This window comes from Rutilus rutilus (assembly GCF_951802725.1).
Source record: "Rutilus rutilus genome assembly, chromosome: 10".
Lineage (NCBI taxonomy): Eukaryota > Metazoa > Chordata > Actinopteri > Cypriniformes > Leuciscidae > Rutilus > Rutilus rutilus.
The window spans coordinates 26,649,307-26,665,689 of record NC_140215.1 but is presented as its reverse complement, the minus strand read 5'-3'; the positions used below and the strand labels follow the sequence as shown (position 1 = coordinate 26,665,689).

General features: G+C 37.6%; 1 protein-coding gene across 5 annotated transcripts in view; it reads right to left on the bottom strand.

The window, feature by feature from the left end:
• The window catches only part of myo16 (myosin XVI), a 227,586-nt gene that overhangs the window by 73,305 nt on the left and 137,898 nt on the right, over window positions 1-16,383 (bottom strand). For all 5 annotated transcript variants that reach the window (XM_084421067.1, XM_084421065.1, XM_084421066.1 and 2 more), the window contains exons 15-21: window positions 14,949-15,066; window positions 14,633-14,780; window positions 11,485-11,602; window positions 8,583-8,700; window positions 7,007-7,078; window positions 4,056-4,197; window positions 1,166-1,238 (exon numbers count right to left, since the gene is read on the bottom strand). In XM_084421067.1, coding sequence (XP_084277193.1) covers window positions 1,166-1,238; window positions 4,056-4,197; window positions 7,007-7,078; window positions 8,583-8,700; window positions 11,485-11,602; window positions 14,633-14,780; window positions 14,949-15,066 — 789 coding nt within the window. The remainder of the gene's footprint in view (window positions 1-1,165; window positions 1,239-4,055; window positions 4,198-7,006; window positions 7,079-8,582; window positions 8,701-11,484; window positions 11,603-14,632; window positions 14,781-14,948; window positions 15,067-16,383) is intronic.

Below are 16,383 nucleotides of genomic sequence, written 5' to 3'. Positions count from 1 at the left end.
GCTGTAGCAATGATTCCTTAAATCTGAATTAGTTTTTCCATTGTCCTGAAGTCAATGCATTTTTTAACAGCTTTTTGGTTAAATGTGACAATAAAAAATGACAAGTGACTGTTAAAAAATATGCATCACTGAATAATTTAAGAGATTCATTCAAAAACACTGATTCATCTGGTCATTAAACAAGTGAAGTCTCTGAGTGAGTCATTCTATCAAAGGATTCAAATAAATTACATATTTTTAAACAGACTTCAGCAATTAACATGGTTAGAACCTCTAGCATGTTATTTAGTTTAGTCCACGGGAGATGAATTATCTCTATTTTAAAACAAAACAATTGTGATTCTCAATTTATCCAGAACCGTGCAGCTCAAGGTTAACACAAGCTCAATGTATTTTCACGTTTTATTCTGCAATATAAAATAAAATGTAGATACCTCAGTAATATATACCCCTTTTGTTTGAAACAAGTGTCATGAAACAAGTGGCTATACGACATTTTGTCATCAGGAGGGTCGGTGGCACACAGTCCGCACAGACCCCAATTTTTGTATCCGCCTAGAAGTGCAAGTATAACAGTGCATGCTCCATTGTGTGTACTCTGAAAGCTTTGCTGACATTACTGTGCGTGAGATGGAGTGCAACACAGACAATTAAGTATACCCGGGTCTTTAAAATACGGTCTACAGAGGCAGCTGGTAGAGTTTTGAAACAGAGCTATAAAGCTACCCGTCTCATTTAGAGTGAAATACTTTGATGGTGAAAAAAAAGAAAAAAAAAGCCAGAGGAACATCCTGTCAATCGTTAAGTCTAAAAAAACCATAGCCCAAGGCAGGAATCATGCTGTGTGATAGGTTAGTGCGTTCCCCTGTACGGGAATGCCTTGATTCCCACTGGTCTGTGGCTCATTGGCAGCTCCACATCAAACCCAGTGCAGACCAGCAGGAGGTTTAGGAGGACCAGAGTCCACAGTGAGAAGATAAGGAGCAGCTTGTGTTCTTCAAAGCCAGTCTCTGAATAGACTGCACTTAGAAAGGGGGCTATGTAAGCCTCAGTTGTCTGACATTATAATGATACGAAAGACCCTTTCAAAAGGTCACAATCAGATGTTAAAAGTGTAATTATCATTATCATCATCATCATCAATATCTGTGCTGTCTCTACTTACCTGTTCATAACCATTGCGTTGGAATTCCTCAAAGCCAAAGATGTCCAAGATGCTTATTTCAAGGGCAGGATCTCTGTCAAAACAGACAGGAAAATATTTCAGGACTGTAGAGGGGAGGGTGATCTGAAGTCAACAATAGCTTAAGTGCAAGGTTTTTCTAATATAAAAAGCTGTAAAAAAACAACAACAATACTTAAAGGTCACTGACAAGAAAAAAGTACATACAGGTTTTTCTAAGAAACAAAAGGTTATGTCAAGACAATTTCGGCATAATTTTGACAAACAATTACACTGCATCTACACCAGAAGCACCCGTTGTCTCTGGAAGTGTAAAACATATCAGAATGTGTCCTAACGCCAACCAATCAGGAGGGACACCGGGAGTCTCACACACCAATCAGGAATGAGAGCATGTTACTTCAGAAACAGTAACATATTTAGAATTTAAATACATGTATTTGACCTATTTTTAATCACTTCACCTTGGAAAACTGTCCAAAAATGCATTATATTTGTAAATAAAAATGCGGTGTACTGGTGTGGTGCTGTGGTCTTCATGGTGGAAACTATCACGCCCTTTACGACCAGTAATAAACATTCTCACATGTGCGTCGATGAACATTAGCCTAATCCAATGCGCCCACTGAACTGCTGACCAGGACACAGCAGGTCAAGCCTGCTTTGCCCAGTTATCGATCACACTTCAGAACGGTACCTTCATTTACAATGCTAAACCTTTCACCTTTTGTAAATAGATTACAATGGATTTTTGAATGCGTGAATGAGTGATTATTCCTTTAGCTCGTTCCATATAGTCATTCATATACAAAAAACATATAAACACTACCGTTCAAAAGTTTTGGGTTGGTAAGATTTTAATTAACAAATAAAATAACTTGAAAAAATAATTTATTTCTGTGACGGAAAAGCAGATTTTTTTTTTTCTGCATCATTACTCCAGTCTTCAGAGTCCCATGATCCTTCAAAAATCTGTTTAATATGTTGATTTGTTGCTCAAGAAACATTTCTTTTTACTATAAATGAATGTGTTTACATGCACCCTTTTCATGCAATTATAATGGGATTTTGACAATAATGTGATTAAACTATGCATGACTTCGATCAATCTAATGCGATTAAGCTCATAATCGTAGTGGACATAGTTGCATTAAACTATAATGTTGAAAACAGTTGTGCTGCTAATCGTTCTTGTGGAAACAGTGATTCTTGTTTAAGTCTTTGATGAATAGAAAGTTCAATATAAATGTCTTTACTAAAACTTTCAATCAATTGAATGTCTTTTTATGAATAAAACTGAATAAAGCGGCAAATGCGAGTAAAAATTGGTGTTGGCGAGTATATGAAACAGTCACTCGCCAGTTGGCCGGTAACATTTTGATGAATTCTAACAATGCATGAACGTGAATGGCGCTCGGCACAGTTGACGGGCCATCACTGCAGCGTCACGGAAGTTTAAGATTGACGATTGAAATATTCAAGCGCAAGCAGACGCGAAAGGGAGCCCAGTCCGTTACAAAAAGACACTGAGCGAAAACTAAACTGGGCTCTCTTGCACGTCTTCTTGAACTTAAACGAACAAATTCACACTAAATTGCGAGTATCCTAGTAAACAAAGTCGGTTACGTATGTCTTAAGTAAAAGTAAACCGTTGAGAATGTAAACGCATGTGTAAAGTATCAGTATATTGGATCCATGCATTATGTCTTAAAGTGACAGTAGCCTAATAATACTGCTGCTGTCTGTATTTTTAATGTTAATCAAACAACAAACAAGAAAGAAAACAAATCTCTCACTGACTGAATAAAATTAATAAGGATGTTTAATTTATAAAGTGTTATTAAAGCGTTTATTGCAGACTATGCAGTGTTATTTCATATTTGCTTGCTTTATTTCTGTACTATACTGTCAGACCTACCTTATAAACATAAAAAGCACTGTTGATTTCATTTGTATCTTTGTTATATTATATTTAATAGCGCTTTTGCTTGTAATTTGAGTATTTGTTTCTTATTTTATTACTGACTGTTTACTTGTCTTTTTAAATGTATATTAGTCAGGCTAGAAGATTTAGTTGTGGTATCGACATTTCCGGTAAAAAATATGTATGGCTGGTACATTTGCTAAGTCACTAGCCAATGGCATGTGTATATAAAGTCAAATATAGGTTCAAGGCAGGTATGAAATATTAACTGGCCGTTAAATGATTAGAAGCTGCCAAGTTCTAATTGTTTCTGCATATTTGTATGTCTTTAAAGATGAAAATATGCTCAGTTTGTTTTTGTGGAAGACAGTGAGGCATGTGAAATTGTGTGGAATGATGAGTCACTGTGACTTGTCTATGTGTGAATACAAACATACTTTGGGTTCCATGGACATTTCAGTTTTAGCTGCGAGATACCTTTCTCATAATGCAATGCCGGCGCACTGGGTGTGTTCTCCTGCTCGAACGCTACTGGCTGTGCCGCTTATCGTCAGGTGCTCTCGCATTCGCTGTGTAAACTATTCAAAAAGTTCACCGTGACCCCTTGTTTTGACTGATGTTAAATCACAGAAGGTCTCTGAGAAGGATTTGGTGTGAGTTTCTACTAGTCACAGCTGAGTGCGTCCCGTGAGCATTAGAGTCGAATAATCCGTATGGATCAATAGCTGGTAAGCGTCCCTGCAATAATATGTACACTGTGAAATGGGACTGTGCACTTTAGAACAATGAGGGAACAATGTTTAAACTGACTTCAAAAAACTAAAATTGTTCAATAATCTCGGTTTATGCAGGCCTCTTATTCACAAGCCTTCACATGCACACACACACAAAAAAAAACACATCATCCATATAAACCCATGCATCTATCCTCACATGTATGCATCTTACCCAGTGTTTTCTTCATGGCCTTGGAGGTAAAAGTTAATGTTATTGACCAAGAAGCTGAAGAGTCGTCCGTACAGAGCTTTGACCAGGAAGTCTCTGTGATGGTTGGACATTTCAACTGTGTGGCGCCTTGTTATGACATCACCTGAAGCAGAGGGCAAATGCCAAGCGATTAGTGACTTTTTACATTGTCTGTCTGTCTATACATTTATCCATCTATAAGTCTCTACCTATCTGTCTAATTTATTGTTCTGCCTATCCATCAATCTATCAACCTATCCAATCAATCAATCTACCCATCTATTTATTGTTCTGTCTGTTTCAATGTCTTATTTGTCTGTCTGTCAGTCCATCCATCCATCCATCCATCCACCCATCATTGTACCATTCCATCTATCGATCGATCCATCCAGCCATGTTTATCCATTGATATGTATCAATTTGCTTGGCTGACTGACCATCCAAATATCCATCCAATTATCCACCCATCCATCATTCTTGTCTGTCGGTCTGTCCATCCAATTTATCATTATGTCGGTTTATCTATTTATCGGTTTATAAATTGTTCTATTGTTCAATCTGTCCATCCATCCATGCATCCTTAAATATCTACCTATCTGTTTATCCATCTATTTATTATACTGTCTGTCTCTGTCTATCTAGCCAACAATGTATTGTCTGAATATTTATCTATTTATCTGCCTGTCAATATGTCCCATCCATCCATCCATCCATCCATCCATCCATCCATCCATCCATCCATCCATCCATCCATCCATCCATCCTACCCTTTGACCTAAAAATAGGTCATGCTACCCTACCAGCTAGACCATCACCAAACTAGCATTAACAGCATCTAAATTCAAGCTGGTCCTTTAAACAGGGCTGGAAGCACATTAATAAAAAAGTAGAGATTGCAGTAAACAAAAAAACAAAAATCAAAACAGGCAGTGACTGCTCAAAACAACAGGGGGACAGAGCAAAGAGGAAAACAAACAGGAGACAGTGTGTCACAATTTGACTGATATACAACGCATGTGGGTGGCTGAAAAACAAGCGGCCCATTGTCGGTTGTGCTGGCTGAGGGGACACGGCACATGCTAATGTGGAGGACACACAGCGCCCGGGCTCCGATGATGTGACCTTTGATGATGTCACACACTGAATCACTGCATTCGCTATGCCATTCCTGGCCGCCACAGTGCGTCAACTTCCAGATGCACACACTTCCAATGTCTGACCGTCAGTCAGTGGCCTCTGATTGCTGCATATATTAAACTGCACAAGTGTGGCATTGTAAGGATGACATTTCTCTCTGACACGTTTAAGAAATACAACAACCAAAACAACAAGTAATTGCAAGATTAGTTCACACAATTACACAAGTAAGTTCACCCATAAAATAAAACTCTCAACGTTTATTTCAGCAACGTCCCTTGACCGTAAATTTAGGTGGGGCAGATTCTGGGTCTTAGTACTAGCTTATGATAAACATTTTGTACGTTTTATTTTCTAATCGCTGGACACGTGTAGATACACTTTTGGTGGAGGTATAATGTCTTTGCATTATGGTGGCAATCTAATGATGATTGTCAGGTTTTAAGTACACACAAGATAGTATTGCGTGTATTGAGTATTGCCTTAATTTAGTATTTATTGCCTGTGAATTATGTTTTACAATGTTAAATAGTTGAATAATTTTGTAGGGTACTAAATATTTACCTCAAAATTTTGCACCATTTATTATCTGCAATACCATAGTGTAACCACTAAATGGCTAAATAGCCCTATATATACACATTTACAAACAGTTACTGCTGAGAACATTATTTTCAGACATAATACTTACTTGCATTTGAATAGATTTAGACATTATTAAAGACTACTTTTCTAAAAGGTGATTTGAAGTGTCAGATTTTGCATTAGGCAAATCTGGACACAGAGCATTTTGTTACTCATACTAGCTGCATATAATAGCGTGATCAGTCACATGAAAGTAATCACTCTAATCCACATTCGACAATATATGAAAACAAAATCATCTTTAAAGAAATTTTAAGAATAAAGGTGGAAAACACATTTTGTATCATCTTAAATTCCACCGCAGTGATACAGCTGTTCCTGTGGCCATGCATCAGATCATCGAGTCAAAATCCAGATAACTCCGATTCATGAATGAAACATTCAGACCAAAGTTGTAAATTGGACCAACTTATTTATTGAAAAGATCTGACTCAAAATCATGCATACATTGCTACTTCTGTCATTAACTCTAGAGCTAGGACTCAATGTTTTCAGAGAATCAAAGCAACGTTTCGATCTTTGATCTTTTCATCATGCAAAGCTATCGTATGGATTATTGGAATATAGCATACTAGTGATATTGACCACTGTTGTTGTTTGTAGAGCAAATGATGGCAGAATTAAAATTTGGGGTGAACTATCCCTTTAAAAGAGAGGGATGGATGCATGACAAAGCAAAGAAGACAGAGAGAGGCAAATCTCGGACAGACACAAAACAATGCCAAGTCTGCTTGTAATTATAGGCAATAGGTCGGTGTGTCCTCGATGGCTGAATTAGGTTAATATCCAGACATCATGTGATTCATACATACTCCACACTTGTTATATAATGGCACAGCACGCGCGCAGTCTAGACCTCGCAACAGAACTGTGTGTTTATGTGTGTATATTTTGAACAAGGAGACAGTTATCCAATTGAGCCAGATTGGGCTCGCCAGTAACACAATACGAGGCCAAATGCTTGAGGCCACCATTCATTGATGGGTTTGTGACTGGGGAAAAGCCAGTACATCTCAATGAACGGTGTCAGCAGGCCTCTCTGCAATGAGACTCACTCTATACATAGTGCTATGCTAAACAAGCTCACTTTAAATGAGAGTGTTTAGTCCGTCTGTTGATTGATGCTGGTACAAGGAAACTGAAACTTGTACCTTTGAAACACTGGACATCAGACGTGAGGGCAGAGCCTAGATCCTCAGAGCTCACCTGCAACATCCCAGCCACTACAGGACAAAAAACAGACATTCAGATACATTTGTATGATTACAAAGGTTTACAAAGCTAGATCCTGATTGGATGAGCCACATTTAAAATCATTATATAAAAAATAAAATAAAAAATTTCAGTTCAGTGGCACCCAAATGCCTGGCCTGTTCCTTTGGAAGTGTAAAATACACAAATGCACATTTGCAATCTGAATAATGTACTGAATCTACCGGAAACTTCCAGCTGATTTGTGCCCTGCCATTTCCACAAGCTTGTAATTTATGACAGGTACTGCCTTCACCTCTCAGCGACTTCTTGCCTCTTATTTTAATTAAACTATACTAATATATTATGTATTATTATATATTATTTTCTTATTGTTTATAATTATTACACTACAATTTAAAATACCTGAAAGTTTCAGTTATTTTTTAAATAATTCTTTCAGTTATTTTAAATTGTAATACAGTTTCACAAAAAAATATGTTTTTACTGTAGTTTTGATAAAAAAATTAATACAAAAAATGCAGCTTGATTTCTCTCTCTCTCTCTCTCTCTCTCTCTCTCTCTCTCTCTCTCTCTCTCTCTCTCTCTCTCTCTCTCTCTCTCTCTCTCTCTCTCTCTCACTCTCTCACTCTCTCTCTCTCTCTCTCTCTCTCTCTCTCTCTCTCTCTCTCTCTCTCTCTCAAAAATCTTGGCAACCCAAAACTTTTGCAAGGTGCTGTATATGAATTCTTAGAGATAATTACAACCACAAATACTTGTTATGAGCTTGTACAATTCATTAACTTAAATTGTACTGTACATGATAGTACTTGCATGATGCAAACGGCACATTTTACAACTTTTACTGTGGCTCATCCAATCAGATTTAAGAGTCAAAATGCTATTAAACAAACACAGTCTTGTTTTCTACTATGAATCCACGCCTCCTGTTATGTACTTTTAAATGACAGTACACAAGGTGCCAAATGCAAACGGTAATGAGCATGAGTGTGTATCCATTAGTGTATAATGGGACGTGTTTATATGGCCATTTTAAACAGTGATCTTTCATATCCACAACGACGGAAACCTCATAGGGATGTACATGTATCAGCTTTTATATTTGAGCGCGCTGACGTCACTTGTTTACCCAGGCTCAGTATTATGCGTGTCGTTATGTAACACGAAGGAGACCGAGTGGCCGTTCTGTTCCGCTGCGCTGCTCTGCAGGGCTTAAGGAAACAGGTGACCCTGTGTGTGTGTATGTCTGGAAAGGGGCGATTAGCTCAAAATTGTAGGACAGAGTGTGTATGTGCTGGAGGGTGCCGTGTATTATTAGAGTGGCAGAGAGAGTTTTCCATTGTGTGGTGAGTGATTCCACTATTAGGCCATGGTAAGAATTGATGTAAACAACCCAGGATGGTATGACAGTTCTTTCTGCGTAGTCACCCGCCCACTTCCCCCCGTCTATCCTCCAGGGCTCCCGGTGGAGGAGATCGGCCCCTGCTGGCCTCATGGCGCAGCTGCACCACTGACCTCTGTCTAGCAGCTGCAAATCGGACACAAACGCAGTGTCAGCGTCGGTCAGGGCGGTGAAGCGCACATCTCCCAAATGCAGCAGTGCAGAGAGGACCACAAACAAATTCTCCACCTCCTGAAAGCCAAACAAACAAAGTGCTGAGAGTCAGACTGGACTGAGAACAGAAGCGGGCCTCTGAAGAAACGGGGCCGATTACAGAGCACAGTTCAGTCACGTTTGAGTGCAGGGTCCAATATTACAGATTCAAATGAAATTTTCCTCATTCAAGTTGAGCTAGAATTATTTGCTATGCTTTGTTTAACCACTTTTGACAACACTGATATGATATGCTGATCTAAATACAGAAATAAATAGAAGTTCCACAACATTAACATTCCTGACATTGAGAACATATGAGGGGGGGAAATAACACACACACACACATACAGATATATATATATATATATATATATATATATATATATATATATATATATATATATATGTGTTACAGTATTTGATACTTTTCATTAGCATTTATCTGTATGTTTTATGTTTAAAAAAATGTTTGTTATTGTGTATTGTTTGAGTTTTAGTATTATATTATTTAGTATTTTATTATTATTATTTATTTCAGATGGTTGCCAAGACAGCATTTCTAATTTTCATTTAAGCTAAAGTTTTTCATCTAATATTTATATTTTAATTGCTTTTATTTCAGTTAAAAATCATGTTTAATTCATTATTAACAGTCTATTAATTCATAAAGTTAGTAAAAATGTATTATAATAATAATAATATTAAGTTTGAAACCAAGCAGTGGTGTCATATTTAAAGAAGAAATATCACAGGAAATATCTTGGCAAATATGAAGGGTCTTTGAATATTGTGTTGGACATTGGGTCAAAAAGCTTGAGAACCACTGATCTTTGTGTAAAAGAAAAAGATGAGGAAGTTGTATAGACAGGGATTGTGAATGTAGATAGATACGGCAGTCTGAGAGACTGTGAGTGTGTTAATGTGTGTGTGGGTCATCGAGGGTCGTGCTGCACTGATGGGATGAGAGAACAATCCTTTTTTAATGAAGCTGATTTACAGGTTCCTGGTAGGATTAGAACACAGTGTCTGGCTGGAAGTCAGGTGTGTGTGAGAGTTAACGTGTGTGTTTGGACCAACCACACAAACTGAACGCATGACTCAGAACACAGAGTAACACGGATATTGCACCCTACACTGTAACAAAATGTTCATGTATCACACCATAAGGGTGTGCATGTGTGTAGGCACACAAATATATGGTATATACTGTACAGTATGCCATACGCTAGAGGCCTGAACATGCCGTTCTAGTAGTGAACAATAACAATAACACACAGGTTGGCAGGTTAGTGTGGCCTCCGGCTGAATGCTAGTCTGAGATGTCTGTTTTTATAGTCTACAGACAGCGTAATGAGTTATAATGTTTAAACCTACATAAATCAGAACAACATGTCTGAAGCGGCTGTCAAAGTCAAAGGCATACCAACTCTCTCCATCTCTGTATATGTGACTCACCTAAAACCAGAAGCACTTTGTCTACTTTAGACGAGACAGCTCAGCTTCTACTGAGGTTATAAAGTAATGTCTGGATGTAGGCAGAGCAATCCAAAAAAATGCCTGCATATGAAACTATAGTGAATAGTGTAACTTCACATTGTTACAAAGTCGGTAGTTTATACAAATAAACAATGTTTACTCTGTGTTATCTGGACCGAAAAATTCACGTTTATTTATCAGCATTCTTGCCTATACCTGACTGAGTTCTGCTTCCGGTTGGTGGGCGGAACTAACAGAATGGCAGTTTCTTTCGGTTTTTCCTCTCCGTTTGCCCGAAAACACTTGACGCATCTGAATATGCCTACCTCCAGTATGTGAGCCGAGTAGTATGTACAAATTCATAGTATTCATAAAACAGTAGGCGAAAAGAACCCGGATGACCTACTACTTACGGTGAGATTCTGAAGTGTGCATTCATTGGACACTTTACTATCCCATGAGGACATTTGTGAAGTAGAAGTAGAAGTGAAGCAGTTGTGAAGCAGGTCACATGACAATGACAAAATGACGGATGTAGTACGTCCGAATTTCATTCATACTAAACACTTTTTTTAGTGGTCGCAAAGTAAGTTTCAAACCAAATGTAGTATCTATCTACTATATAGTATGGGATTTTGGCCGCAGCAACTGTGTCGTTGTCATCCAGTTTGAAATGTTGACTAAAAACAGATTTTCCATTGCAGCGTTCTCTTTGTATTTAAGATTCTTTGCAGCCTTTACAATGTCCTTCAATGGAAACCGAAAGTAACTCAGTCCCGCTAAACTTTTACTTTTTGAATTCTTGCAACCGGGATCCACACAAGTCATTGAAACTACAAGTTTGCAAGAAGCATCTCCTAGTAAAGCTAGGCGCTCTAGTCAAGCGTATCCATAGCAGACTGGGAGTGGACTTGGATAGCAACATGCACAATGCATTATGGGGTGTTGAAGTTGAAAAGGGAAGACAACAGCCTTTTTTTATTTGTTTTTTCTAGTCAGGTAGCAACCAATTTCATTTATTTTCAGTACCTTTTTAAGGCTGGATGTCACATCATAATTTTTTATCAAAATGTCATGATTACTTTTAGCACTTGCAAAGCATTTAAATATAAATAGAAGTTGAATTGATTTGTTATTTATTTCAAAATGTATTTATTCATTTATTTCCAGGTTTAAATTACCGGTAGACTTTAAATCCCAAAATGTGTATGTGGTCTCACATTGTCTTTCTCTCTCTTGCAGATACTTGAAAATAGAACCAAATCTTTTTTTTTTTTTTTTTTCATGTGTAGTAATTTTGCATCTTTGGATAATGGATAAATGTGTTCTTGAAGATGTGTGTACCAGTCTGTTGAATCCGAGCGCTCGCAGAGCCTGTTTAAGGGCCGAGAGCTTCTCTCTGCTCTGAGGACATGCAGTAGCTACTGCAGGAGTTTCACCAGGAGCCGCTGTGCTCAGACACCTGAAAAAAAAGGGAAAAAAAGAAAGATTTGTGATGATTTAGACCTTACGTTGGCAGTGCCATCTTGACAAGAGCAATTGGTGTGGGACTTTAAGAGCGCTAAAGTAAGCCTGAGATGTTCAAACTGTCAACGACATACTCACAAATTCAAGTCAAAGTAAGGTGAACGTTCAATTTTTAATGATAACCTTCCATTTTAGCCCATGCATGATTTGCTGAGGACACTTGGAGTCACAGAGAGTTTAAAACTGGATTCACACAGTACACTAAAAAAAGCATTTTTTTTAAGATTTACGAATTTCAATTGTAGTAAACTTTCATCAAATTGAATTGAATAATCCGTATTCATAAATGTAAACATTTTCTTTTTTACCTATGAATATGAATAAACTTAAATGGTCCATTTCCTTGTTCCATTAAGATTTATACAAAATGTTTTTTTTTGTTTTATATAACTAATTTGTTCCCTTGTTTTAGCTAAATCTAAACAAGGGAACAAATTAGTTCAAAATTGCCACGATTTACTACCCTGGTAATCCAGAGTTCTCGCGAGAGCAATGTTGTTTTCGTCAACGATGACGATAACGAAATGATTTCGTTGACGCACCTTTTTTTTATGACGATAACGCGACGATAACTAGCTAAAAATGGCTCTAAGGTGACTAAAACATGACGAGACGTTTTCGAGTTTTCGTTGACGAGACGAGCCGGAACGAACATGATTAAGTCTGACGTTCACAATGCATGTCATTTCTGCCTGTTTTGCGTGAAATCTGTCTGTTTTGATCTAAAAAAGTATCAGCAATGCTGCCGCTTCCTATCCTTGTTTTGGGTACGCCCACCACCCGGCTGCCGCCATGCCACACACCAGATTCCACACAACAACAACACACCTGCGGCTGCGGCTAGTCACTCGCCAGTCGCCACACATCTTCGATATGAGGCGCCGGACTGGACAAAAGCGAAACGAACTGCGCAAGCGAGCGACAGTGCGCGAGAGAGACCGAAAGTGCGCGAGAGAGACCGAGTGTGTCTGCGCACGAGAGAGACCCGAGTGTACGCGAGAGAGACCGAGTGTGTCTGCGCGCGAGAGAGACCGAGTGTACGCGAGAGAAACTGAGTGTGTCTGCGCGCGAGAGAGACCGAGTGTGTCTGCGCGCGAGAGAGAGTTTAGTTGGCTAATTGGTATAAAGTAATATAGAATTATTATATAACTTAGATTAAAACATAAATTATAACATAAATTATTTAACTAATTATATAATAAAGCCACAATTGCCAAAGTAAGAATGTTTTTATTCCTGGCTTTTTTGGAGTAAAGCAGTGATTCCACTGTTACCACTTTATCTGTGTGTAATGTTGTAGTAGCTCAAAGTTTTTTGCTGTTTAAACTGTAAACCATTCCTTTATTACTGTGATTACTGGTGAAAATAGCCAATGTGCTGAAATTTTAGAAGAGCATCAATTCATGGAAAAAATATAACTTGAAATATGGGGATAAAAGGTTTCTGCCCAATGCGACAATGAAGTACAGCTTGGCAGCACTGCATCTCCATCAATGAGGAAATCTAGTTTATTGTGCAAAGGTTTTAAGGTTAACTGTTGTTTTATGAATTGCAACACTTGCTACAACCTGTCAAACCTAAGCCCATTTCCAATACTTTTTAACCTAAATTAATTTGTTAAAGACTAATTTTTTTTTTTTACTAAAATTGACTAAAACTTGACTAAAACCTTTTTGCGTTTTCGTCGACTAAAACTAGACTAAAACTATCAAGTTTATAAGTGACTAAAATGTGACTAAAACTAAAAAGCATTTTCGTCCAAAAGACTAAAACTAAGACTAAAACTAAAAGGGCTGCCAAAAACAACACTGGAGAGCACAAGTTGAATTTGCTCAGCGAGTTACTCTGGTGTCCAGTAATGATGCTCATTAAATATGCCCCTCTATCTGAGCTGCACCAATCACATCGGGTTATCTGATATAGGCGGGCCAGAGGCGAGGTGACGACAGCACTGCGACGTCAAAGTCATTAGTAAACATTGCAAGATGGCTATGGATGAACACCATTTGTTTGAAACGGCTTTGGCCGCTACAATGAAAGATTTAGACTTTTTCTCTAAAAGAGGAACAGAAGACGGCGCTCGAATCGTTCCTTTGCAAGAAGGGCGTTTTTGCTGTTTTGCTGACCGGATACGGTAAGAGTCTAATCTACGAGTTAGCTCCGCTGGTAGCTAAGCGATAACTTGTGGTGATTGGTCGTAGTGTTATCCAATTGCGTGCAGTGTGATTTTCAAATGCATGCCTGGTGCCGCCCTTCGAGCTTGCCGATTTTCATTAGTCGACACCAGACCATTAATCTTTTAGATTTAGGTCTGGATTTCCAGGCTAACGATTTACTAAAATGAGGGAACAAATTAATAAATTGTGGGAACGAATTGTTAATTTGTGGCCATGATTTAACAAAAACAACATGGCCACGATTAAGTAAATCGAGGGAAAAATTACTATTTCGTGCACTTAAATGTACTTAAAACAAAACAAATTAGTTAAACGTGCTGACGTACGAGTTAATCATGGGAATACTTTAATTTGTGGCCATGATTTCCTAAAAATGAGAGAACAAATTCTTAATTTATGGGAATTAATATCGTTCGTATATTATTATACTCGTATATTAGTGCTGGACAGCGGTTCATTGCATCCAAAATGAAAGTTTGTGTTCACATAATATATGTGTGTGTACTGTGTATAATTATTTTGTATATATAAATACACACATATGCATGTATATATTTAAGAAAAAATTGTTATTTATATATAAAATATTTATATATAATATAAATTATGCATTAATTCCCATAAATAAAAAAAAAGGCCACGAATTCACAAATATTGCCAATATACAGAGTATTTTTTTACAATATTTGACTACATGTTAAGATTTGGCAAGGGAGGTCTTGGAAAAAAAAGGTTTTCCTCACAAAAACAGCATGACATAACATATATATCTACATTGCGTGTGTTACCTGTGGGCTAAGACATTGTTTAGGTATAGATTACTCTTCTCCTCTGCTGAAAGCCCCTCAGCCATCAGGTAGAAGATGTTAAAGTTCTGCTGAAGCGGTGGCATGCAGATAACCCTCGACTTCTCCAGCATATAAGTGTACAGACGGCCTAAACAGTGAGAGAAGAGTAGATAGATCATCTTTGTAAATATCAGTAGAGCAATTGCACCCTCTATAGGTGAAGGATGCCAGATCCTCTACTGAGAGCTAACACAATGTATTAGTCCTGTATTCAAGCAGCACTATGAATAAGCATAAAAACTGCAGTCAAAACTACCTCTGAGCAGAGTCCTTCTCTTCTCGCAGTACTGCAGTGAGATCAGCTTGATGAAACGGCTCGCTGAGGAGTTCATCTGAGTCTTAGCATGGCCAAAAGCTTCCAAGATCACATTCACCTGCAAACAATGACAGAACAATTAAGAGTCAGTGGCATAGTGGACAGTACTATACCCCCAGCTTTTATTATTATAGATTAATCGTCTGATTGTGGTTATTATATTCAACCCAATTATTTTAGATAACTTAAAATTCAATCACATGTTGCCATCCAGATTAGGGAAATTTAAGCGCATAAAGAAATGCCATAAAACAAACAATTATATATATATAATTATTTTTTTTTTTTTAATGTAATTGCTGCTTGCAGCTATATTTATTATTATTATTATTATTATATTATATATGATTCCAAGAATAATATACATAAAAACATAGTATTATTAATAGGCTTACACTGAACAAAATTTCATTTATTTAAATTATTTATATGACAATAAAAAAAAAAAAAAAAAATCACGAACGTGACAGGCCTGAGATTCCAACGTGGACTCTGTCACAAACCCTAATGAGCTGCCTACCTAGACAGCATTAAGGCATTTACAGAAAGATGATAAAGCACAAAAAAATTATAAAAAAATATGCGTGAGCCATTTCCCCACCCACAATTTAAAAGTCCTGTACATTAATTCCACTGTCATGCCAGGTCTTTGGCTGATACATCATTTTTATAGGTACTCTATTTGGTGCCAAATTAGAAATAATAATTGCTTTGCTGTGTATTTAAGCATGAAAATACGTTAATTAATAGTGTGTGTGTGTGTGTGTGTGTGTGTGTGTGTGTGTGTGTGTGTGTGTGTATATATATATATATATATGTGCGAGAGAGAGAGAGAGAGAGAGAGAGAGAGAGAGAGAGAGAGAGAGAGAGAGAGAGAGAGATCATGTGACGTGTGATATAGAGGATATAAAGCTGCCTTTGGCTGTGTTAAAGTGCATTTTCTATGCGCTTCCCTTGCGAACTTCTCATTCACTCGAATGTGCATCATTCCTTATGATGAAACACTCTAAGCCCTTGATCACTTGAAATCCGCAATGGAGCAGATTTATTATTTATCTTTTTTTGCTTAAAGAAAATATAGAAATATTGCACTTAGCTACACGTATTATGGTTAAATGTCAAAATAACTCCAATATCATACACTAGAGTTTTGTGGGGTGGGGGGAAATAAAGCACGACCTGCTGTGACATCACAATCATGTTGTATTGTGAAGTTTACATATTGAGTAGACTTGCTCCCTCTGTCAAAATAGAGTGGTTGAGGGTCTGTGCTTAGGGAAGTTAGCAAGTGTATGTCTGTATGTATGCAGAGGTGGACAAAGTACTTCCTTACTTGAGTGAAAGTACAGATACTACTGGTTAAATATTACTCCGT